The sequence below is a fragment of the Hoplias malabaricus genome, chromosome 13 (genome assembly GCF_029633855.1).
Source record: "Hoplias malabaricus isolate fHopMal1 chromosome 13, fHopMal1.hap1, whole genome shotgun sequence".
Lineage (NCBI taxonomy): Eukaryota > Metazoa > Chordata > Actinopteri > Characiformes > Erythrinidae > Hoplias > Hoplias malabaricus.
In genome coordinates, this window is record NC_089812.1 from 27,238,499 (window position 1) to 27,266,339 (window position 27,841).

At 41.6% G+C, this 27,841-nt stretch overlaps 1 protein-coding gene across 1 annotated transcript in view; it reads right to left on the reverse strand.

Annotated features, from left to right (window-relative positions):
• The window catches only part of plcl5 (phospholipase C like 5), a 214,647-nt gene that overhangs the window by 21,927 nt on the left and 164,879 nt on the right, over positions 1–27,841 (reverse strand). The window contains exons 23-24 of the mRNA XM_066641663.1: positions 7,675–10,164; positions 170–373 (exon numbers count right to left, since the gene is read on the reverse strand). Coding sequence (XP_066497760.1) covers positions 170–373; positions 7,675–10,164 — 2,694 coding nt within the window. The remainder of the gene's footprint in view (positions 1–169; positions 374–7,674; positions 10,165–27,841) is intronic.

Consider the following 27,841-nt stretch of genomic DNA (forward strand, 5'->3'; position numbering starts at 1 on the left):
GATTCATATATTCATGTAGGAGCCCTCATTTTTTGTGTGAAAAGTATACAGATGCAGGCCACAGGAATGTGCTAGTCATAACCTGAAGGCCTGGACAGTCCCGAGTCCTGCTCAAACATCAGCACATATATGTAACGTTTATCTTGCTAGCATTAGCGTATGAGCGCACCGTGTCATAGGCCATGAGGACTTTGCGTAGAAGCTCGGGGACAGGACCCTGTGCCTCCATGGTGGGATACGCTTCGCTCAGGTCCACAGCGACCCTCAGAGAACGCTCGCTGTTCAGCAGCCAGGATGACACTGTCACGATACACTGCTTCATGTTAGCGGCTGGGGTCAGGCCACACAGCTCCTTAAATGACACCATGGCGTTCTGTGACAGAGAGAGAGAGAGAGAGAGAGAGAGACTCATGTCAGGAAACTGAAGGGGCCATATCATCTAGAAATTAAACATTTAATTGATTTTACTGCAGGACTGACTGAAAATGTCGTAAGTGACACATAAAAGATTTCAGTTACATACTTTAAGGAAGGATAATTTAAACTTAAAATAGCAGTTACAATGAAACTGTGACTGTGAAAAACCTGGCACACCCTCAAAACTGTCCCTATAATATAAACAAAACTCAAAACTTTTTGAGAGAGAGAGAGGGAGCAATAGTGTTTTACCACTGAAAGAATAATCACATCATTTCACAGTGAGGAGACAACTTGACACTGTGGGTCAGAAAGGATGTGTAGCATCTATCGCTTAAAAAAACAAAACAATATGAAAATCAGTGATGAGGCTAGTGTTCTCAGAACTGGACTGGACCAGACCTCAACATCACTCAAAGTGTTTGGGAGCACTTGGATTGTGAGATGCAGAAAATGAAACCAACTCCTAACACTGAACTTCAGAGGAACATGCAGATTTCTTCAGAAAAGTGAAAGCAGTTCTTTGGAAATGAATGGAAGATATAATCAAATAAAACTGTGGACAAAAGAAACAGTCAAAATAAACGCTAGTTTGTTTAATAGTGGACGATTTTAAGGGTTTTTCTGTGAAATATATATGTATTTAAACATTTTTCTTCTGCATATTCCAAACCTTTGAACAGTAGCATATTGCTTTAGAAAAAAGGCATTTAAAAAAGCAGTCTAACTAAAATCACCTGAGACCTGAAACACCGGGGATAGTTGGGTAAGTCAGGCCTCTGAAATGACCCCAGCTATTTTAGGGTGTTTCAGCTCATTTGCTTTCTCTCGAGCCGTGGCTGTTAAAGTTCGGAACAATACGTTTTCATAGTGGGGTTAGTGTTTAAGTGGAAATCATGTGCTGGTTCCTTACAGGAGCACGCTCAGTGTAGAGGATTGAACTCTGCTTTCAGCTGTCAGTGTTACTACTGGGAAAGTGAGGATCAGTTCAACAAAGATGTCACACACACACACACACACACACACACACATATATATAGAAGCAGCAGGCAGCGGTAGGTTATACATCTACAACATATTATTGCTAAATATAACAAATTGACACATAATTAAATGATAAATTAATCATTTAATTTTTATGTATTATATTATTTGATTACCACACGTAATATATATCCCCTTAACACACACACATACACACACATACACACACACACACACACACACACACACACACACACACACACACACACAGAGGGAACCAATATAACATTGCTATTCTCACACCTGCAGTAAAGCTATACAGGCTTTCTCCCCTGAACGCTTCACAGAATCACACATCCTTTATGTGTGCGAGTAGTGTGTGTGTGTGTGTCCCTATAAAGAAGTAATAGTCTTCATTGCCATCCCATATCGATGTGCCATGAGGCTGGTTCATAGTTTGTCCGTCCTCAGACCACTGTCGGTAGATACTGACCGCTGCTGACCGAGGAGACCCCAACAAGCCTCACTGTTTCAGTCAGGCAAGAATGGCCCAGGTCAAATCCGAAGTCTCTCATGTCTGCCTAGTTCTTCCAACACATCCAACAGAGAACCAACTGTTCTGTTACCATCTACTAACCAGAGCTCTCTATGCCATCTGTGAGTGGTCTTAATATTTGGCTCCGTGCGGACAAGACATCACCTGCAAACACCACACTGCCCTCAGGATCCTACATATCAGAAAAGCTCATTTTCATATCCAACATCTTTAAAAGGTTTAATGACTGGTAAATTCTCAGCAACACAGTCACCCATAAGCCCCCAGTTCCATCATCAATCTTTCAACCCTCTCCTGTGGAAGTTCAATATTTTGGCCCTAGAGACCTGCTCCCTCTGACTCCAGTGGGGGTTTGCTGAGTGATTTCTGGACTGTGGGTCTGACCAGCTGTCCACACTCCTGACCTCTTCATGATGTGTGGCTGAACCTTAAAGAAGACCCCACCCCCACCAAGTGTCTCCTTCATTCACTAACTAGTGCTCTCTCTTTTCTCTCCCTCTCTCTAAACCTCATTCTTTATGTCTCTATCTCTTTCTCTCCCTGCCTTTATCTGTGTGTGTGTGTGTGTGTGTGTGTGTGAATGTGAGACTGAGGTGTGAGATAGATTAACGGTTTGTTTAAACTCAAGAACAGAGGAAATATGCACAGGGACATTTACTTCCCACGAGGGAACTGTGTGCTGCCTCATCAAACGTGGACACACACACACACACACGTTTTTTATTCTCTCATGTATAATGCATTTTCCTCTTTTTTCTCTTCTTTACATCACCCTCTTGGCCTTCAGTTTAATGACCTCTCGTATCACAGTTCAAATCCCACGATTATGTCACACACACACGCACACACACACACACACACACACACACACACACACAGTGACAGAGAGCACGGGAAAATGCTGCTTCCAGGACACGTCCAGATAATTTGTTCCAGACACTTCCAGTGTTTGTGTGTGTGTGCATGTGTGTGTGTGTGTGTGTGTGTGTGTGTGTGTTTAAGAAGATATTACCATATTTCCTCATATTACTGACCCAGGGAACAGTGTGGAAAATGAAAAATCACTGTATAATATTAAATAACTCGTTATTGAATATGCAACAAGGACAAAAATATAATAAATTGCTGTCCCTATCTCCACAGTAAAAACAATAATTCTATGAAGTGTCCCTGTCCGACATGGCACAAGTTCCTCCAGGTAGAGGTGCAACAACAGATTAAAAACAAACATTACAACATGTGTTGTCTTCTGTAATATGTCCTGATGCTTTTTCCTTATGGGAATGTGGTGGAGTACAGAATATATTCTCAGCTCGGGTGTTTTTCAGTTTTTTTCCTAATAAGCATCATTTCTAGAATCAGTCTCGAGTGTGGGTGTGTCCACAGCATAAGCCCCTCCCCTCCTCGCCCACTTCCCTCAGCTAGGATGCAGGCAGATACCTTGTTTGGACAAATTTCAATTTGCAGTGTTTTAAATGAAGTTTATAGAAGTCATAACAGCTTCACTTCTAGGTGAATGGGAGATGCAAAGTAATCCATCACCACTTCCTTTCTTCATTTTCCACAGCTCTGCTTTCACCACATCATTTCATCATTTCCCTGGTGATAACATAAGGCAGCAAATCACTGGGCTCATTATTTACAACGCACTGCCCAAGGTCCAGGGCTTTCACAGAATCATTTACGGTAATTCGGTAGCAGCTATAGGGTGTAGCTCCTGAATCATCTCGACTGCAAGGTATATTTAATTAAGTCTTAAGAGACACAGAATCAAGAGAGAAATAAGAAAAAGAACAAGCGATAGAGAATGACTAATTTTTGTTAAAGAAAAAGCAAAATTAGCATGTAAAATTGATTCCTGGATGTGAAACAATAGACATTGAGTGAATGTGCTCTTATCCGAGGGTACTATAATGAAAGGCTGTTTTTAAACTATGTGGTACCTACTTGACTCAGCTTGGCTTTACACACATTTTGGGACCTGGTCCCTGGTCGCTTTTCCATCAGAACAGAAATGTAGCCAGTGATGTCACAAATCACCACCTCTAACAGGAACAGCAGGGTCTGGAAACCACACCAATGATGGGGGAAACCATTTACGTTGAATAATCTTCATGTATTTCCATGTTGTTATTGTTTTTTTTTTGGGACTGACCACAGCTCCGCGCATCAGTTCAGACAGATCAGTAGAGTTTATGTTATTATGGATTATCCAGCTCTTGCTGGACTTTTGTTGGCCACCAATCCAAGGAGAGTCTGCACCTCTTCAAAAGACCACTTCTTAATATTAGGAGCGGCTATCGTGAGTCTGATAAAAACAAATGTGATCGCTGCTGTAGCTTGGAGATTTTACAAACACCTAGTTTGTGCTGGATGTCTGCATTTTCTTGTGATTGACCAGTCTCTCTGGCCAATCATCGCTCTGTAAGTTTACACGTCACCTTTTGTCCCTACTCGCCTCGCTAGGAACCACAAGTGATTATACCTGATTCCAGGTACCAGGAACCAAATTTACACAATGAAAAAAACAAACAAACAAAAAGAAATCAGAATACAGCAGAGAGAGGGTGGCACGGTGGCGCAGCAGGTAGTGTCACAGTCACACAGCTCCAGGGACCTGGAGGTTGTGGGTTCGATTCCTGCTCCGGGTGACTGTCTGTGAGGAGTTGGTGTGTTGTCCCCGGTTTCCTCCGGGTGCTCCGGTTTCCTCCCACAGTCCAAAAACACACGTTGGTAGGTGGATTGGTGACTCCAAAGTGTCCGTAGGTGTGAGTGTGTGAGTGAATGTGTGTGTGTGTCTGTGTTGTCCTGTGAAGGACTGGCGCCCCCTCCAGGGTGTATTCCCGCCTTGCGCCTAATGATTCCAGGTAGGCTCTGGACCCACCGCGACCCTGAACTGGATAAGTGGTTACAGATAATGAATGAATACAGCAGAGTCAAGTAGGTACAATGCGATGGAAAAGTAACACCTCCAAACATACTCTCTATGGGAATTTCAGTGTTATGTTAGCACTAAACCAAAGGTTTAAATACTATCTAGGCCAGTTCCACATAAAACACTACAGCATTTATGGATTCAAAAAAGCATCCTGACTGCTACGAGTCTACGCCTCCGTTTGGAGAAATATTTGTTTGGTTTATTACATCCTGTAAACACTCTCTTTATGAATCATCATGACTGTAATAATCTGATTCATCAAGAACATACTAAGTAAGTTTAAAGCATATCCTAATCGTGATGTAAATCTGAGTAGATATCACCCACCCATATACTTCCCTAAACTCTGTGAACATTCTATTTACTTCTCAACCATTTCTGTGGGCTACTTCATGTCGTGTTTCATCATCTTCCGTGTTCTCGAGCTAACAATGACCTGAGTGATCTTTAAATCTTAATCCTGTACCGTTCTGTCTTTATTGCAGTCTGTTACACTGAAGTAGAAGGCCTGGCCTTGTCAGAATAGACCAGAAGAACAGAGATCTTAATAGATCTGTCAGCTACACGGAATTTAATAAAGAGCTCCAACCAATTCCGAAAGTTCATCACAGCCCAGTGACTTTCAAAAAACACTGCAGTGATGTTCACATTTTCCACCGAGGTTAAAGAAATGAAAGAATGACAAAAAAGAAACATGGAGCCAGTAGAGGGAAAGCTCAGTTAAGGCTGTATGTTTTTTTCTTTCTAATTAGCCACCGGGACATCCCTGGAGGATTGAGTTCTCTTAAACTAAGACTGCATTAGATGGAGGGATGTTGGAGCACTTTCGTTTAGGAATTATTCAACCAGAACTTTCACTGACTGACTATAAACTGAAAAGCAGGTAATGAATGAGAGGTAAAAAAAATAAATAAATAAATCAAATGGTCAGTAATGCAGTAATCCAAGTGGACAAAATAACAGCTAAATCTTTAGCTTCTCAGCAACACCTCAAGCCACTTTTCTCTAGAGCTGGCATTTCTAATGAGCAAGTGTTAACCTGAACTGTCTCTTGTTATTAATCTCTTTCCTGAGATGTAAATATTAAATAATTAGGCCAACAAAGCACTTACTTCAAGAACCACATTAGTGCAAGAGGATTCACAATCAAGTCTTTTGTTTCCCTCAGCCTCCAGGGCATCACCCAAACCACTAATGAGCTCCAGTAGAGAACTCTCTCTCTCTCTCTCTTTCTCTCTGTGTCACACTCTCTAATTGAGGTTTTGTCCTCTTGTATACCCAGTTTACATGATGCAATTTTATGTGCCCTTATTGTCCAGCACATAAAAACTCACTTCACTCGAGCTCCTATTAAAGCCCTGATAATGAATGACTGAAGCTGTAGAATGAAGCAGTTCAGATTTTATTAACACAGGGAACAGTTCATAAAATAACTGCTAGGTTTTGATCTCACCGGCTTGTAACATTCAAAGGCCCCTGTTAAAAACCCACTGACATACCACTGAAAACACAGCTTCTTATTAGAAAAATTATGCATAATGCAGGCCTGCTGAAAATGAAGAACTCAGGACTGAATTATGACTATTTTAGGGCTTGAAAAAATGAGCGATCAAGTACACTGTTGAAAGAAACGTCAAATATTTGTTCACAAAATGCATATGATTGCTAAATTTATAACTGCTAGGTTCTAGTCAATGTGATGTATTTTGCCTCCATCCTGTGATATGTTTTGGAAGCGTCTTCACTAGGCTTGGTGGTTATCATGTTTGCCTCTCAGCCCTGGGGTCTTAGGTTCAAGTCCCACCTGGGTGAAGATTCCATGTCCACCCCTTGTCTGCGTGAGTTTCCTCCGGGGTCTCCGGTTGCCTCCCGAAATCCAAAAACATGAAGGTTAGGTGAATTGGCTTCTATAATAACTGTCCTGGTGTGTGTGTGATTGAGTGTGTATGTGAATTAATGTCTGTAAATATGGGGAGTAGTGCTGGGCGGTAAAAGGATCTCGATTGGTTTCGTGATTCATTTTTGCCTGATAACGATGATAAGCTTTGGGTAATAGAGCTAAATAAACTTTAATATCTATTCCCGGTTAGCACAGCCAGCTGCACGTTATCAAGCTATCATCTATACTCATGCTATTACGGTAAAGTGTATTTTCCTCCCGGGACATGTTTTCCCGTTTGCGAATGACAATGCGGAACTGAAACCGTTCTAGCTTTCCCACTGTTACAAGCTTTCCACTGTTCTAAGCCTTCTAATGAAGTGCAGGTTAAGTTGCAATATGTTTACAGTTCAGCACTTGGGAGTGTTTATTTATTTATTTATCATTTAAACTCGTCTTAATCCGTTTAGTCTTTCTGCTTCTTTAAACGCTTGAGGTTGTAATGCCCTAAGAATATTTTCATGACACAGGACATAGGTATCATTACTTTCTTGTGGTAAGAAAACTGTTATTGTTCCAGTGAAATCTTTCCTTTTAGAAGGATATCCTTTGTCACACAGTTTGACAAATTTTAATTATTGTGATATCAAGATCAATCAATCAACCTAAATAGAAAAACGTATCATGATAACATTTTTGGTCATATCACCCAGCTCCAGATATGTCCAGATATGGATTGGAAAAAGTCTTTGTCCTGGAAAAAGTCTTTGTCTTGGTCTAATTCAAAGTTTACTGGATCAACAAAAATAATTATTAACCGCAGTGAAAAGCTAAAAACTTCAAATTACAAATGTGCTTTCATTATCAAGTGCAGATGAGTGTTCTCTGAACTGGCCTTACCTGCACATTCTCCCGCAAATCCGTTGCCTCTCTCAGTGGCTGCGTGGATGCCCTGAAGAGTTCGTCCACCACTTTGATCCCAGTAGTCTTGGTGGAAGTGTATTCCCTAGCCTTTCTGCCCTTCCTGACAGAAATCCCCCTCTTGTGAGCTTTGCCACCACCACGTCTATTTGTAATAGCCACGTGAACAAACAGAGTGGTGTTAGGCAAGAACTCCCCTGTGAGTGACTGCAGTGGGACATGGCGGTAACCCGGCTGCAGGCACTCAAAGGGGATTGTGTACTGGCCAATGAATTCGTCACCAATGTAGTCATCATCGAGGACCACAAAACGCAAGACCGCCAGCTCCGGGAGATTGATCTGGAACTCAAAGCTTTCATCAAAAATAGGATTGTCACCATTTTGCGACACAGTTTTTGTGCGCTGCTCAGCACAATCTGCAGGGATCCCATGGATCTCCACATAGATGTAAGGCTCAACCACATCACCTTTTGCTGCTGAGCCCCGTGGTTTTGGCAGGTTTTGGCCACTGATCACCTTGATGTGAAGGAGCTGTGCTGACACACCAGGCAAGGAGTCTCGAGCGTTGGCACTAAAATACGAGACCTCCTCACGCATTATGGCAGGGCGGAGAACGTAACCACAGTTGCCATTTTGCCTGAACCAGCCCAGATTTAGGTCCATCATCAACCCTGGGGTCTGGTAATTCATGGCCACAATCTGACAACCACATTTCCAAAAGTCTTGGGGGTTCATATTGCTGGCATCAATGCGCATGGGGGTGGGGTATACCCGTGACAGAAATCGCTTGTTGTAGCAGACAAAATCTTCAGGGAACTCATTAGCAAAGCGGTTTGCATCTACCTCATTGAAAGAACATATCTCCCAGTGCTTCTGCTCCCTCTTGGATGACTCAAAGTCTCTGAACTGTACAGATTTGCAAAGGGTGACAAGATCCGACAGTTCCTTGCAAAGTCGTAGCCTCTTACAGCCAATGCCGTTGATCTGGTCCTTCTCATCTGCACCGACCATACGGCGAGACATGTCTAGTCCCTCCTCCTCATCCGTCACCTCCCCCTCAGAGTCTGGGGTATCAAATGGAAGACGCTTGCCTTTCAGAAGAATTTTGCCTTTCAGCTTCTCAGGCGAGGGCAGGTAATGTTCATCTGGACTAGGAGGTTCTGTGTGGAGTTTGTCCCCTAGGATCTTCTTCATGTGCTGGGCCATGACCCTCTGTTGTGGGACACTGCAGTGTGTCACCAGGCACAGGATCAGAGGATACTCGGAGCTCTCGAAGGCATACTGGTTAATAACGTCAAGGACTTTGGAAAAAGCCAGTTGGGATGCCACTGAGCTGCCTACATAGACCACAGGCTCACAGTCAGGGCCATCCCATACCACTACCTCCAGGCTCCGGCAGCCCATACGCAGGGCACGGACGTAGCTGCTGATGTCTGAGGAGCCCCAGTAGTGGTCCTCCAGCAGGGAGGCATTGTGCGATGAGTTGATGTAGTAGTGGGACAGGGGCTGCGTCATGTCCTGACAAACACGCTTGTGCTGTGGATCAAAGATATGGCACTCTGATGACAGGAGGTAGTGCGTGAAACCATCAATGGACAAGTACCCGTGTTCTCGACCTTCTACTGAAGGCTCATACTTGCGGACAATTTCACGGCACATCTCCTCCATCACACCCTCCACTCCCTGCTCAACTTCTACAAAGAGCATCAAGTCCTTAGAATCCAGATACTCCTTGTTGCTAGAAAATTGCACCAGAAGGAAAAAGATTTCAGGCCTTGTGCACAACTCACAATAGACCTCGACGAACGTGTCCAAGTTTATGCCTTCACCGTAGCAATCTTTGGCCTTCTGAAGTTCTTTGAACTTCAACTCGATGCGGGACTCCCTCATGCCTGGGTTAAGCCCCTTGATAATCTGAGTGGCACGGAACAGGTCTATGTGTCCCTTCCTATCAATGTCAGCCAGCTCAAACACAGAACCAATCCAGGACGTTCTTACACTCGGCTGACTGGGTTCGACCACACCAACCATGTGTCGCCCGTAGGACACCAAGTAGCGCAGTCCCATTACCCAGGTGCTGACCACATCTGCTGTGCTCGCCACTAAATCCAGAGACTCGTAGTTGTCTCCATAAATGATTGAAAAGGCGCACTCATCTGGAAACTGGTCGGAGAGGCCGTTGCTCCGTAGGACAGGGGTCTTCTTGCCTAAGCGCACCTCTTTGATGCTCTTGATTTCCAGTTTTGCCTTTTCAGAATCTTTTTTTGAAGGCTCCCAGCGTAGCCAGCGCAGGTCTGGATCCAGAAGGAAATATCGGTTGTACATGCGTGAGTTGGAGCGAACTTTCTTCATCTCACATCCCTCCAGCATGAAGGCCATGCAGGCAGCCGTGCTGTTCATCTTGCGGTCACTTGGCATGGAACTGAACGAGACTGTCTTCTTCGTCACCTGCCGTTGCTTGGAACTGTTCTGCAGGAAGAGAGGAAGATAAATATTGTCAGTAAATCTGGAATGGACTGAAAACTACAGCGTATTCCATCAACATCAACAGAATGATGCCCAGATATTAATGCAGTTCAAACAAGACAAATAATGGAAATAAAACATGAATTATAGGCTTGATCTGAAAGCGTTACAGTGATACAGAAGATTTAAGTATAGCCCACAGTTATAATAGCCCATTCCAAAAAAGCATGGAGGAACAGTCACACTATATATCAGATAGGGAAAGTGGGCACTTCCAACAGATTATTAGCTTAAAAAAACAACAACACAAACCCCCACTAAGCCCTCAGCTAAAGACCACTAAATCAATTACCAACCCCCCTGAACCAGTCTCAATTAGGCCAGTATATCATAAGCTTAAATACTTGCTGCCATTTTAAAACAGCATGATGACCGAAGAAGCTGCTGAAAAAATACACTTGACATTTAAGACTGTGACATTTACAGAATGAACGCTGGAAGAAAGTAAATTATTTAGCATTAGGACTTTTCATGTTAAAAAATTGATCTTATTTTAAGGAATATTAGAATTACATGGCTTGATTTCCATGTATTTTTCTTTCCTTTTTAAATATATATTTTTGCTTTTATCCCAGGCTTGATGAAGCTAGACCTCAGCTCTTTGGCTTTACTCAATTCCACCATCTCCAAGTAAATACAACCATGAGAGCATTAGTGAGATGAGCTTCTGATGTTGGATGACTAAGTTTGTTTCCCTAAAGTCCATCACTCCAGAGAACACACTTCTATAGCCCCACAGCCCTAAGCTGGCCAAGCAATTACGAGAGCATGGTGTGGCAATGATAACAAGCCTGAGGAAAACAAGAAAGAGAGTTAGAGAAGACTGGAAAACATGTCAAGATTTACAGAGATATTGAAGGCAAATGCATGTATTATGCAAGTAAATCAGATCTATTGTGGGTCAAACCAAAAATGAAGTGAATTATAAAGTGAATCCAGAACAGAACCTTACCAAGGAATTTACTGTTTCTTCAGGTTACATCATTATGTAAGGACCAAACACTGACACAGAGCAAAAAAACTAAGAACACAGTCATTTCTTCAGTAAGGACGTAGGACACTGACACTGTTGTGCCTCAGATAACAAGGTGTGGGCAGATATTATTTTTCTGCCCTTGAAATGAACTGTGTGTGAGATTCCTAAAATATATATAATCTTATAGCATTTATAGCTCATTTATAACATTATACATTCATTTAATTAAGAATTATATGTATGATCTCCACTAGAGGGCAAAGGAGAATAGCTCATCATCATTATTATTATTATTATTATTATTATTATTATTATTATTATTATTATTATGTTTGGCAGGAACATATCAATATTGTTAGTGCCATGCTAGTTTTTAGCTAGTGTGCTAATTTGGGTCTAACCAGCTGTCATGTGGAACAACCATTAGGATCAGGATGATAGAAATATTACGACATTGAAAAATGTGAGTAGAGATACCATAGCACTTTTTTAAATCAAACAATACACTTTATTAACTGTCTTACAAAGGCTACTGCAGCTGTCTAATAGGTACCTCATGCTAAACAAGCACCAACCACCTTCAAATAAGAGTTGTTGTTTATTATTTCAACCGTTTGTTCTGCAACCTGTTACTATGCAGGTTTTATACAAGTGTTGTTTTATGGGCTGCCTGAAAGTGGTGACAGAAGTCAATGTTATTATACGTGCAGTTGATCAGGTTAGAGCTACTGATTTTCTATGACCTTCTTTGCAGACAAAGCTAAAATGTCACACTGCCTACGTCTGCTGAGGAGGACGTAGAGGAAATGAAGCAGGAGAATGATGAAATGTAATCTGAAAATGTTTAATGTGGAGGTGTCACTCTGTGATAAAGAGGAAAATAGTGGAGGTGTCAACCAGATGTGGCTCTAAAAGCCAAGAGTGTGAAAAACATCTTTAACATTAAAACTCAGAAGCAATTACCTGTGCAAATTTTCCCTTTGGTTTTCATGCAGAGGTTAGACATTAACACACACACACACACACACACACACACACACACACACACACACACACACACACACACACACAGGTACACAGTCCCAAAGAAACATCAAAATAGATCTGAGCTGTGGTTCTGAATCTGAACCAGTGTATTCCTGCTGTTTCTATGCAAATTTATGTGGTTTGTGTGTGTGTGTGTGTTTGTGAGAGGGGGAGAGAGAGAGAGAGAGAGAGAGTGCGCCTCTGCGGTAGATGCCTACAGCGTCTCGAAAACCTCTTCAACTTCTGTCATATAAAACTGCATCAAGATTGGCCTCAGACAAGAGTGCTTTGCTTGAACAGATCAGTCATAGTTTCATGCTAAATAACAGTGTGTGTGTGGGTGTGTGTGGATGTGTGTGTGTCCAGGAGTAAGAATGTGTTCAGCGCCATAAAGTGAGAGGAAATGAGGGGAAATATCTGGGCGTTTTGGTCAGACCTCAGAGTAATAGACTATAGCATGAAAAAAATAATAAAGAACAGATGGTTATGGGCAAGCATCAAGCTTTTATTTTTTCTGAAATTGAGGGCATTAACAGGTTGTTTGTCCCCCTTTTGCAGCAGTAACAGTCTCTACTCTCCTGTGAAGGCTTTCCAGTAGATATTGGAACATGGCATGAGGATTTGATGACATTATTTATGTAGGATTAGTTCTGGATCACAAACACCATTCCAACCCCTCTCTGGGTATTTAATGAAGTCCTCTCCTTACAGAGCCCAATGCTGTGAGACTTCATACCCCAATTCTCTCTCTCTCACACACACACACACACACACACAAACAGACTGAAGGGTATAATTCCCTATAACATGGTGCATGAATTGGAATGGAATTAGCTGATCTACCACCACAGGCTGTTTACACACACACACACACACACACACACACACACACACACACACACATTAATTATTAAGTCGCTTGATTTAAAGAGTGCTTTTTTCTGGATATGGATTGTTTGCATAGGTACATAACCCATCAAGTGTTGTTATAATTTTATATATATTTCATTCATCATTTATATGCTATGAACTATACATTTTAATTATTCTGATTTCTTCATTATGCCTCTACTCAGTTCAGTTTGTTTTGCCTTGTTTTTTTGTGCATTAAAATGTATTCCAGTATTTTATTCCAATATATTCATGGCACTCTGTGCTTTTTTTTTTCCACATGGCCTTGATTTCACCACACTGACACTAATTCAGTTTTCCATAATGAAGACACATTAGGTCTCAATCAAAAAGTGTAGGATTCACAAATCTGGAACTGAACCCTTTTTTTTTAGGTGAGAACTAGTCTAGTCAATATTTCTAATTTCTCTCTCTCTCTCTCTCTCTCTCTCTCTCTCTCTCTCTCTCACACACACACACACACACACACACACACACACACACACGCACGCACGCACGCACGCAGTGACTTGCAGGATGCTGGACAGACACAAATCATGGCTCATTTATTTGAAAGCATAATAAAAATCTCAATATCAAAAAGAATCTTTCGCCGATTTAGGTTCATGTGTGGGTTTTTGATATTCATCGCCTGTGCTGAATATTCCCCTGTGTGTATTGTCTGTGCTTGTTTGTTTCTTTCTTTGTGTGAGTGTGTGTGCATCTCTGTTATGAAGCTCTTTGATGGGGAGCTTTGAGGTTTAGATACCTGATGCTACCAATGGACACGATTGATATCATGATTAATAACTGTGTTTACTTGCTTCCTCTCTCTCTCTCTCTCTCTCTCACACACACACACACACAGGTTAATGTGCAGTACCTGTCCAGGCTTAACCTCAAGGGTAGGGAATAAATGGAGGAGAGCAGAGAAAAGATGGATGAAGTGATGAACATACACCTTCCCTCTACACTTTGCAATGACATTGACAATTCGAGGGCAAAACCATAAAACACATACAAACACACACACACACACACACACAGATACACAATAATAAGTAAATACACATTGTAAATTGGTAAACACACATTGATTTACAGTTGTACAAATTGAATAAAATATGCACCCATTCATATCACTGCGCCCCATTAAATGAAGTTGTCCTTTAATCATTCCTTTGTAAAGACTGTGTTTATATACAGAACCACAACTCCTCAGAGAAGCACTCTGAGTACTGTCTATCAGTTTACTGTGTATATAGTTAATCCAGTCACATTTGTGTATTATTTAAAATAATCTATTAAACCTATAACTATTTACACACTTCATCATTAGTGATTTCTGCTCATTTAATATGCACCCATTGCTGACACACATGTTAAATTAAATACACATCATGGAACGGCACTGGCCACTCTGGGTTCGCTCTGGGTTCATGAGGCCCAATGCCGAGTGTTGAATCAGGAGGATATAGAGCCACCCAGCTCTGGATGACTGCTCAGTGGAACTCTTTAGAGTGATGCAGCTCCATCAGTACTTCGGCAATGAGCTGAAGTGATATTTGTGGTCCGGACCTATTTGTCCAACATCAGCACCATGTCTTACTATAGCTTTTGTGGCTGAATGCAATCAAATCAACATCTCAGCAATGTTCCAACATCTAAGGTACAGCCATCCCAAATGAGTACAGGCTGTTACAGCAGCAGAGGGGGCAATTTCCTTGGTGGAATTCTTAATTTCAGTGTTAAACTGACAGTGTTCACTTGACATCAAGAGCACAATAAATACACACACACACACACAGATATTTGTGTGATTATTATATTTTTTTTCCAGTCTGGGCCTGTCCTTTCTCCACTGGGATCAATTAGAATCCTGCCTGTGATGATTCAATGCCTCTATAAGCTCAATCCTAATATATATGTGTGTGTGTGTGTGTGTGTGTGTGTGTGTGTGTGTGTGTGTGTGTGTTCAAGCTCTAGTGTAAGGATGTGTATTCCTCTGTGATTCTTCTTTAAGGCAGCTGCCCTACTCACTGCAGTCAAGGTTACTCCAGCAATGATGATGGGCTGCGGTATCCAGGGCACACTGTGGATCCTATCCATCCCATAATATACAGTACATACCTTACAGTCCTCCCTTTCTCTCACTTTTTTCCTCACTGCTGCATACTCCATGTGCCACATGCCTCAGATACCCCTGCTGTTTTCTCTTACAGAACTAGGGATTTTCCTTAGTAAGTTACTATAGTAACCACAGAGAGCTGAGCCAGTTGGTGCTCGCCGAGCCGATACTCATCACCAATATGTTTTAAGCCTGTTCTGGTTCTGGCCAATGGCAGGACAAGTTTGACATTTGTTTAGAAACAAACAAAACTACAACAAATTCATGCGAAATAGGGTCCATCTCAGAGCTGTATGGTCAAGGACCACCTTAAAACGCCTTTAGCTCAAACCTTTTTTTGACCTGGAATTTAATCTGTATGGACGAAGCCATCCAATTTGTGAGCAAGAGCGACGTAGACAGGCAAGTGCAGACAGGAGAATAATTTAATAGGCTGCACAACCAGAATCCAGAAGTTGAACACAGCCAGGCGAAGATATCAAAACACAGGAGGCAATCTGTGAGAGCAAACTAAATCAAAGGACGAGACGGAAGTGGTCAAGAAACAGTCCAAAATACACAGAAGCAAAAAGACATACAAGGACAAACAGTTTAGTAATACTCTCAGAAAACATGAGCCAATACCTTTCAACATTCTGCTAGAGATGGCAAATTAAAAGCCCTACACAATCAGTACTCATGAGAGTGACTGCATGCTCCCGCTCTCTGATTGGTCGGTGAGTTCTGGTCGGAGTCTGGAAGTTGGAGTCCAGGACGAGAGTAGGGCATGACTGAAAGGAGTGTATGACACGTGCTTAGGCTGTGTCCCAAACAGTGGCATATTCACTATATAGTGCACTGTTTGGTTTGAAAACACACTACGATTTTAATTTTCTGAATCACGCATGCTTATGTCATCAGACAGTGACTTTTATTTTGAATAAAGGTGCTTTTGCACAGCTCAGTGGAGTTCAGAATCATTTTGTGTGGCACTGGGGTTTACCTTTAATCGTACTGCACATATAAGAAGACTTCTTTCGGAGGCAAATAGTCACAAATTTACATTTAATCTTGGCAAACATCGTACACAGTAGTATGGACTGTCTAGTGTGAGTACGCCCTAAGGCAAGTTCTCCACAGACCTGTTACAAATAAGTAGTGAATTCATTGAATAAAATCATTACTATAAACATGTGCTGAGTTTAGAATGAATATTTCTGAGGTAAGTTTGTTTCTTATGACAGCAACATTGGGTTAAAAGAAGAACTGGTGCAGGGAAGTAGCATTCAGAACACACAACACCCCACAACCATCCTCAGAATATACTGAATGCAATATTTGGTACGGTTAATTATTAGGTCATTATTTGGTGAAACAACATGTGCAGGCTCTTGTCATATGTGCAGTCGGCCTCAGTGGTTATAGTGGATTGGTGTCATGATGTTTGTGTAGTGTCTGAAATCATTCAATTAGTGCACTATATAGGGAGCATCGTAAGGAACACGCCCTTAGAGAGTTGTGCTTGCAAGCAACGTTTTGATCACTGATACATTCTGTATCGTTTTTTGAGCCTTATTTTTTGTCCTATTTCTCTGAGCAGATCTGATATTGATACAGCCATTTGCAGCTAGTGGGACCATCCCTTTAAAGAGATGATCTGCTGACTTCTGTATAGTGAGTCAGTAAGGCTGGAGGTGATGTGAGTGCTAGCGTTAAAAGAAAAGCAAGCTACACAAAAAGATATGAAAATCAGCAGCAACCCCATGGGTTCATCACAGCTAATGGAGTGTGTGCTGAATATTCTGACAGATCAAATCCAAAGGCTATCGCACCTCAATCAGCATCAAAACCAGAAAGGCCAGATCTGAATATGCTAAAACATGCAGAGTTCTGCAGCACCGGCTTATGGACAGATGAAAGAAAAATAAACCCTTGAGCAATATGTTAAATCATTGTTACATATCAAGCCCAGTGGGAGTGAAAGGCCCCTATTAAGTCCTCCTCATATGAACTAGGCCACTCCAGTCTGACCGGCAGGTTCTGACATTTGAGATCCGCATTGAGCGAGTTTGACCTAATAAATCATCTGCTTTTCTTTTTCATGTGTTAATAAAATGCTATCGGCAGAGTTTCTGATCTGGTATTGAGCCAAAGGCAGCATAATGGAGGTCTTTCATGACTGGTAGACGTCCATGGGTCTCAGAAAAGATCTGAACCTCAATGAAAAAAAAAAAATCCTAGACTGAAGCTAAAAGTGCCATAAACAGCTTTGATAACATCTGAATATTATGTGGAGCTAAGTCAGTGCCTCAAAACCAACCCTACACCTCAGTGTTCTGTCAATACTGAAGAACATTTATTTGGGGTGTTAGCGTTAGCATGTTTGAAAGTTTATTTACTGTAGGTAACAGGAGAGAGAGAGAGAGAGAGAGAGAAAATGAGAGAGAAAGGAACAGAAAGTAATTTCAGAAATTACACAGTTTTCCTGATCATTAAATGATTACGGAAATTATTAATGTAGGCCTATTTATTACTGATTTATTATCAAGGTCAGAAGGTCAAGCTGTATCTTCAGACACTAAGACATTTGATTACAAGTGGTTTATTTTTAAATTGAACTTTAATATTATTCCATCGGCTAAAAGGCCAAGATTGACTCCTATGCCCCGTGTTTGGACCCCGGTGACTGCCACCTGCAGCTTTCTTTGTAGATGATCCCTTAGCAGCTCAGAGTGTAACTGATCTAGAATCAGTCCATACCAGTAAAAACTGCAAGTGTTTTAGCTACACAGTGGCTACACAGCGAAGTGTAAATTCCTAGAAAGTGCAGCCGCAGGCGGTATGGTTAATTACAGTGACAAAGCAGTAATTCACTGAATACAGTGGTGAATGAAAGGATTCTGCAGGAGCCTCTCCGTGAATCAGCAGAAGTTTGGGTGTTTGCTGAGTGAGCAGAGTCCAGTCTCCAGCTCACACAGAGTGCACTGAGAGTGTGGAATAGAAAAATCAAACAGTGCTATTCACAGATGATAGCTGCAATCACACAAGAACAAACACATCGGACTCTCGAGTGATCTAACTTATGATTTAGGCACTGTTGCGAGACCAAGACATCAGACCTCACTTTTTCAGGGTGAGCAGGACCTCCCTCTCCCTCATCACTTAACACAATACTAGCCAATGCAATTATATGTTAGCGAACATAAGAATAATGTGCAGGTAGCATTTTCCTGCTTAGGGCAGTTAATATTCTCCTCCAAGTGTGCTGAGTTCTCAAATTACATCCCATCAACACCAGATGGAAAAAAAGACTTCACAAGTCTCAGTGGAAGCCTGGAATCACTGTTAGCCCTTTTCCACCAACATGGAACCATTCCGCACCTTTCCACCAACTTCAATTTTTTCTTGAACCAAAAAAATTCACAGTACACATGGTAAACATTCCCAACTGGAATAAAACAGTGTGAACCGTGATGGCATTTGTGGGTGTGTCGAGGTAAAGAAGCTCCAGAAAGAACACAGAGTCTCAAATAAAGTGTTATTATGCAGTGGAGCTGGATGTGGTCATTTTTAAAGAAATTAATAACAGGAAAGTACTCCGTTGGTGTTTTTTCGGGCTGTATTCAATGTGACAAGGCGGGTTAGTTACTTTCCTCCTGTTTGCAGGACGGCTTAGAACTTGGCAACATTCACACATCGCATTCATACATCACTATAATCTGAACTAGGGCTGGACAATAATTCATTCATTTATTCATTCATCTGTTATCTGTAACCACTTATCTAGTTCAGGGTCACGGTTGGTCCTGAGCCTCCCCGGAATCACACGGGCGGGAACTCACCTTGGAGGGGCCTGGACAATAATTCAATATATATCACTATCAATATATATCATAATTCAATAATATTAATATATATCACAATATAAGGTTTCAAAAACAATGATATGATTTATATACACATTTTCAATATTTCAGTATATATTATTTACAGCATCTGTCACTGACTGACAGCACTGCCATCAGTTCACTCAATTTTAAAGTTAGTTTAAAAATATTAATATTGACAAAGCCAAAAGGTTTTTGTTTGATGGTGATGTCATGGCAGATTTTCTGTGCATTTTATTTATTGTTATACATCCATATCGATATCGTATTGACCGAAATTAAAAAATATATTTTTATATTTTAATAAATGTTGGCCATATCGTCCATCTCTAATCTAAACCCGCAGTAAACAGCGGATTAACCATGACTCTGTCCTGTTTATCTCTGGCTTAGTTTGTCTTTTGTAAGTCGCTTTGGATAAAAGTGTCTGCCAAATGCATAAATGTAATGAAATGTAATGTAATGTCTGTTTATATCTGGAAACATGGGCCTAAGAATCCTTAGCAAAACCATTTCAAGATCCAGAGTTATTTTAGTGGGACAGGGCTAAGGGTGATTAGGGGAGTCCTAGCTGGTGGAACTGGCAGTGAGTACAATAGGGTTTTGTTTGCCCACTTAGTGCAGCTCATCTGGTCCATGTACAGTCCACTCAGGGCCCGTCTAGAGTCCAGCCATCCATTCTGATTAGAATGAAACAGCTGGGCAGGTCAGCCATCATCCCCACACTCATACATCAATACTGTAGCCCTGACAGCCAGCATACGCACCGCTGCAGCACTGACTAACAGAAGGCTGGGCTGAGTAGCATTGATCCACATCAAAATCTTGCATGTGGGTCATTTGCTATGAACCTTAGATTGCCAATAAATACTGTCTTTGACAATTCAAAATTCATAAAAATAAATTAATGGTAAGTTTCTTTTTTTTTTATTTCCAGTCAGTCATTTCTTTCTAACACTGCAGGCTCATACACCATTAATTCAGGTAGAGTGCTAAAAGTACACACACTACAGATTCATACATGATTCAAATACCTCCTGTATTACTTTGGTCAATCTATAACAGCTACATTCACTGCAGTTATACTGTAATACAGTCTTTCCAGAATTATTATATTACAAAGCAGATTCCCTTAGCTGTTATTTAAGTCAAAAAAAGAGATCTATACTAGGCCCTAAAATAATAATATGATATTTCAAGGTATTTTGGCGATAACAATATCTTTGCAGATATTACAAAACACTGAATTTTTTTAAATTAATTAATTAATTTCAAGAACACACGTTTAAAACCAAATATATGCTATATTAATATTAATAATTTTAATATTAATATATTTAACAAAAAGTTTTTTTTACAACAAATGTAACATTTTCAAACATTTAGAAGAGTAAACATTTGTAAACAACAGTAACTTACCGAGATTCTGATTTTGTATGTGCAAATAAACAGCAAACGTAAACATTTATACAAAAAGTAACCTTAAAGCTTCACAGTAAATAACAAAATAAATACAGAATAGTTACTGTGCTGAGTCAGTGGAGTTTATCTGCTGGGGTTAGAGCTCATTGGCTTCTGAACTAATCCAACAGCATTTTTGATTTTCGCCGTCCTCAACCAGGTGCTTCTGCTTGACATGGTGAATCAGATTAGTTGTGTTTCCCCGGTATGTTGTTATAAGGTTCTTTCATTTCTTACATAATACCAAGGATTATTGTACATCTGATATTTTGTAACAAAACCACCTCCACACATCTGAAGTCACTCCATTTTCTGGAGCATATTCCTCCGCATCTGAGCCACTTTCCACCGGACTTCACTGTGAATAAATGATTCATGTAAAGAACGTATGCCATATTATATGTCAGAATGTCACTGTTTATTAATTTTAAAAATGATATTGATATATTTACGAACGATGCAATATGCTATAGCCCTCATCTATACTACATAAAATTCCCTGATAAATATTTCTGACACACTATGAGACTATAAAAATCCAGATTCATACGGAAATAAACAGCTTCATTTGAAACTGCTTCCATTTCCTCAGGGAGAACTGATCCCCCGCAGGGCTGCGGTATTCCAAAGTGACTTATTGCTATATCCGTATGTATCAGTCCCATGTTGTTAAATGATAATTAAACACAGGCAAAATAACCAATGTTTTTACCTACTCTGAATTTTCAGTGCATAAATATAGTTTGCATTTGCATATATTCAATCCAACATCAGACTCCTCCATTACACGCACACACACACTCACACAAAACACAATGCTGTTCAGTGAAGGGTGCTAGTGGTGGGTGGAATAATTGGCAGCCTCGCAGGCACCTGAGTGGGAGTCAGGAGAGAGTGAGGGGAAAGTGGTGAAGAGGAAAAGGAAAAAAATGGATACAAATAAGCGAGAGTTTCTCTCAGTGGCAGACACATACACGTCTGTTAAAGATCCACTAAAGACTGAAGATGAAACAACCACCTCAAATACACACTATGCAAACTATGCTTTGGCTCGCACACACATTCACTCATTCATTCATCTGTACCCACTTCATTTTGATCAGGGGTCATTTGGTAGAAGCCAGGAACACACACTGGACAGGGCGCCAGTCCATCACACACTTGCCCAGTCACACACACTCACACCTGTGGACATGGTTTTTGGACTGTGGGAGGAAACCAGAGCATCCAGATAAGACCCACCAAAACAACTCGCACCCAAGGTGAGTATGGAAGACCCTGGAGGTGTGCTGCTGCCACCATTCCACTCCTCAACCAGACACTCTTCAATAGGACTCTCCCCACTACAGTAATATAACAATTGTAACAGCAAACATTGGAGGCCGCTTTAGATATTGAGTGTTATTAATGTGAGGCACTGCAATGCATGCCTTTTAAAATGAGTGAGTGAATGTGTAACAAGCCACTTCATGAGGTGCTTCATGTCTTAAAACCAAAAAATTAAAAATGGATGTGTACACAGCACAAGCCCCACCCTCTTTCCAGCCACTTTACTCTGATTGATCAGACTTACTGATGGAAGGAAACTGGGAATCCAGTTTTAAATCCCCTGTCAGTGCTGTGCTGAACACTGAGGTTGAAGTTGCCATATATTCCGGTTCTGTGTGTACGTTAAGCTGCTGGATGGTGTCTTTATTTAGCCATGTCTCTGGAGTCTTGGCTTTTCTCAGCTGTGAGGGCGTTTTTGTTTTTTTTTTGGATGCGGTGTGACGCAGTCAGCCCCTGCGTGTACGGAGCCCACTCACGGCTAAAAATATCTCCAGCGAGGGTGCAGTGCCGTGGGGTTCACTCTGGCTGCTGACAGCCATTGAGCACGTGGACCCTGACACTGCTGACACCAAGCCTCGGCGCTCAGAACAAAGACAAGGAAGGCCCCGGGAAACACATTGCCCCAAGCACTCTGGTGCCAGAAACGTGAAGATTCTGACAGCAATCTGTTCCAGGGGGTTTCTACACTGCTCAGTTTCTGTAACCTGTTAGTGTGGGTCTTTATTGGGTTATCCTGAGCAAGATCCTTGATGTCATCAGCATCTAGGCGTTAGGCAACCACTCATAATGAATGCACCACTGTGATTCTGGCCCAAAGATTCTTGTTGGGTAATTCCAGTGGACTTGCCTGAACAAGGAATTACACCAAAGCCTGTTGAAGGAAGGGCAGGGAGTTTACCCACTTTAGCAGCCATTATAAGTTTTTTTATTTTCCACAGCATGGTACTTACTCCACTCGACAATACTCAGCTTTTTTTGCTTTTCCATTAGATCAGTTTGGTACCCTGTAGCTGGAAGCAGGCATTTATTTAGTACATGCTTGCTTGTGTTTCTAAACAATACAAGTAGGGACTAAACAGTGATGTGTAAACATACACTGATTGGAGCGCTGATTGGACACAAAGACTACAGTCAATCACTACGAAATGCAGACGTCCAGCACAAACCAGAAACTTGGAAAATGTCCAAGCTACAGCAGAGATCATTTTGTTTTTATATGACTCGATACAGGAAAACAAACCAGGTACCAGGGACCAAAAAGTGAGTGGAACCAAGCCATCAGGCCGTGAAAAAGTGATATTAGTGGGCAACAGTATTAATCAGGAATTAATTTAGAAAGATGGAAGGAGTTGAACCCTAAAAGTGGAACATTCATTAATTTCTTCTGCTTTTCCAGTTTTTGGGAAGAATACACGATGCAGGGCGGCACGGTGGTGCAGCAGGTGGTGTCGCAGTCACACAGCTCCAGGGATCTGGAGGTTGTGGGTTTAGATACCACTCCAGGTGACTGTCTGTGAGGAGTTTGGTGTGTTCTCCCTGTGTCTGCGTTGGTTTCCTCCGGGTGACTGTGAGAAGTTGGTGTGTTCTCCCTGTGTCCACGTGGGTTTCCTCCGGGTGACTGTCTGTGAGGAGTTTGGTGTGTTCTCCCTGTGTCCGCGAGGGTTTCCTCCGGGTGACTGTCTGTGAGGAGTTTGGTGTGTTCTCCCTGTGTCCGCGTGGGTTTCCTCTGGGTGACTGTCTGTGAGGAGTTTGGTGTGTTCTCCCTGTGTCCGCGTGGGTTTCCTCTGGGTGACTGTCTGTGAGGAGTTTGGTGTGTTCTCCCTGTGTCCGCGTGGGTTTCCTCTGGGTGACTGTCTGTGAGGAGTTTGGTGTGTTCTCCCTGTGTCCGCGTGGGTTTCCTCCGGGTGACTGTCTGTGAGGAGTTTGGTGTGTTCTCCCTGTGTCCGCATGGGTTTCCTCTGGGTGCTCCGGTTTCCTCCCACAATCCAAAAACACACATTGGTAGGTGGAATGGCGGCTCAAAAGTGTCCGTAGGTGTGAGTGAATGTGTGAGTGTGTGTTGCCCTGTGAATGACTGGTGCCCCCTCCAGGGTGTATTCCCGCCTTGTACCCAGTGACTCCAGGTAGGCTCTGGACCAACCGCGACCCTGAACTGGATAAGTGCTTACAGATAATGAATGAATGAATGAATGATACACAATGCAAAATAAAAAACAAAACAAAACAAAACAAAAAAAGCTCTGCTTGCTTTCCCAGATTATTTGCATCCAGTCAAAGTCACCTTATAGTGGCCCAAAATGCATAGCTGTCATCTATTAAGGACACCTGCATTACAGGTCCAGTAAAACTAGGACAATGATTGGTCCGTGTGTGTGTGTGTGTGTGTGTGTGTGTGAGCTCATGTGGGCGAGTTTCCTTTGGGAGCTCCTGCAGTACAGGACTCTCAGTAAGTGACTCTGCTGGAGTAGGAATTATTCTTCAGGCAATGTTCTTCACCTCCTGGTTATACTGACTTACAGCGCACACCCACTGAGATGGTCTTAATTAGCTGATAGATTGTGTGACCCTGGAGCAGCCACAAGGTCATGAGCCTAAGGTCCCCATGCTCAAAGGCAAGCTTCAGCTAGAGGTGTATAATGCTCCTCATCACTCGGGTTGAAAAGCTGTTTGAGCTGAAATGTTAAACTTCACCCGTTTCAGCCCACACCAGGTCAGCAGCACTGGCTGCTCCGGTGATCCACCCGTTTCTGTCTTTATCTCTAGATGTTGAATAAACAGTTGCACAATAGTCCTAGTCATTGACTATTTTTGATATTAAGGGGTCCAGGATTAGGCCTAAATCATCCTTGTTGAATAACTCTAGTTATTTAACAATCTCAAATTATATTTGTTTCTCAAGAAAAGGTTTTGTTATTTCTAAATCATAAAAGAAGTTAATTACAATACTGTGATGCTTGTATAAATATATAGGCTATATAATTCTGATTAATAAAAACATAAATATAGTAAAAAAAATCTAAATAAATGAATGATACCAAGAGAAGATATTTGGAAATGGTTAAAGCAACATGTTCACACAAAAAATATTGATTACTTTAATAATTGTATTTGCTTTTATTCTAAAATTGTAAGAGGTGTTCTTTTAGTTTTTTAATCAAATAAACTCTTATTGCTCAGACAAATAGCTTTTTACACCCGAGAAAATAAGACGTAGTTCGTTTGTTCTAGTCCAAATCAGTTAAGAAGCTCATAATCTTGGAGCGATTTCCCCTTGGTTTGTTTTGTTTTCACACACTGAGAAATCCAAGCGCGCCGCAAATCCACCGCAAACCACGTGAGAATGTTCTCACCGCTGATTGGCCAGACCTGACTGAGGTGGGAGCAAGAATGTAAACAAGAAGGTCCTGTGTTCTGGACTAGTGCGCTTCTTACTCCGATTAGCGGCTAAAATGTAACAGTTCTCAGTTTACCTGCCTACTGCATCCAATATGCAAACCTAGGGTGACCAGACGTCCTCTTTTACCCGGACATGTCCTCTTTTTTAGACTTAAAAAAATATCCGGGCGGAATTTCACAAACGTCCGGGATTTTGTTTTTCTAGAGCTTACATAGAATTTGGAGAAGCGTTTCGTTCACAAACTAGTCCCGCCCTCCCCTACTCCGAGTGGTTCGCTTGAGTGAGAAGGGGGCGTGGTGAAGTAGCCTTAAATCTTCTGATTGGACGGTCTGACTGTAGAGCTACCGTTATTGGTCGATAACCTTCTCTGTAAACATTTAATTGGTCAGTCTTGCACCTCAGTAGTCGTCCACCCCCCACACTCCCCCGGAGACGTGTCCTCTTTTTCACCATCTCAGGTCTGGTCACCCTAGCAACCCATGGCAACAAATGCCATTTAGCACCAGCCTGCGGCGTACATCTTATTGTTGGGTCGGATCGAGTTTTGATCACATTCTCAGCAGAAACGAACCACACTAGAGTTCGTTTGGGACCCGACTGAGACCACCTCCTCTCAAGAGTCTCGGTGCGGTTGTTTTGGTGCGCATCTGAATGCGATTACATATTTCACACCTGCCCAAGCGAACCGCACCAAGGGTGAAAACGACCCAGAGTTCAATTCAACCGGACTAAAATGTGCAGGTGTGAAAACACCCTTAAACATTTGCACAACACAGTATCTTGAGAAAACCTTTGTTATTCCATGATAATAACATAAATAAAGTGATCTGGGTTAAAAATATATATAAATGAACAGAGTAAATATCATGTGCCCGACACTCTCACTGTTTCCCCCTACACTTTAGCCCCAGTGTGTTACGAGCTCCAGCTTGGAGATAATAATGTCTGCATTAGTAGTCAGCTGGTGTGACCTACTCACTTTCTTATTCCTCACCTCCATTCACAGCAGAGAAAGCAGGGAAAATACCACAGAAACTTAGGAAAGGAAGAAAGAGCAGGGGAAAAGAAGAGCTTCGCTCATCCACATATTCCCATACTCATACTCTCTCTCACACACACACACACACACACACACACACACTGCAGTATTAATCAGAGTTCCCGTGGTACACATAATGATTTGTTTGAATGTTTCAAGTGGGTAAACACATGTACTTGAATAAAAATAATACAGCCATTGTGTGAAGAGTGGGAATGCTAGAGGCTGGAGGAGGAACGAGGCGCTGAACGTGAAGCACGAACCCAACACAACCACACACAACAAAACACACTTCATGTAAAAGGTCCCCCCAAAAAAACACCCAGCCACAAACTGTCATTTGGAGTGGACTGCGCAAAACAAAAGACAAGTGTCTACTTACGCAGTTATGACCTGCCTGGGTACATTCAGATGGACACAACACTGCCACAGTACACACTCCATCCACTAATGAGGGTCGCTTTGTTCCGGGAGATCCTCTATACAGGATTAAGTGTCCAATTTCCATTCGTTTTCAATTCCCAAAAAAAACATTCCCAGAATTTCCATCCACAGTCTGTCTCAGGGGTATCAATTTCTCCATCTTAAGGGCTATTTCTGTTCTCGTAAGGAGCTGAGGACATAACTACTAACAGATCCAGAAGATTTTACTGTAAACATCAAACAAAGTCATATCCCAAAATGCACACACATTCCCACAATTCCCTCCACAAGTGCCCACTCGTGTTATTTAACAAAGCTGCAAAAAACAACCCTTTTCAGATTTGTGGTTGTGACATCATGAACATGACCACATTTGCATAATTGCAGAGTAACTGGAGTGGAAGGCTAGTCTTCCAAAACAATCCACATATTCGAAAAACAACAGCTAAAGTTGATTTTTTCCTCAGTTTTTCCAAATTTCCAGTTTCTCCAAAAAAGTTAAGCCAGATGAAAACAAAAGCAGCTGCATTATCATGTAGTATATAGAGGCCATACTACCTCTTTTAGAGAGACGTCAAAACACCACGTGGTATGAGACTAACAGGTTTAATCCCAAATCACTCCATACCCAGTAAACAAGGAACGTCCCTGGATGTTCAAAATAGGTCTAAAAGTAGTCTGTTTGTCAATGGACGTCCGAAATCCATCGTAATAAGTTAGTTAAGTGGTGACCAATCCATAACGTCAGTGGACGTCCAAAATGCGTCTAATAATCGTCTTTTCAATGTCTGTGTTTGGACGTCTTTTCAACTTTCATTTTCACCCTCAAGAGAACGTTGATTAGACGGCAGTCATTACGTTATTTCAACGTTGAATGTTTACTAAATGTTTACTGGGTACTCCCTATGTAGTGCCCTACACAAGTCATGAAATTATGGAACCTAGATTTTAATAGTGCTATATTCATTTCTAATACAACTGATTATATCTGTTCATTTGTGAGAATTGGAAATCTACTTATATATGAATGACAACTTTTATGACTTATGTACTTCACTAAATGGAGTGTGAGGAGCTATTTGAA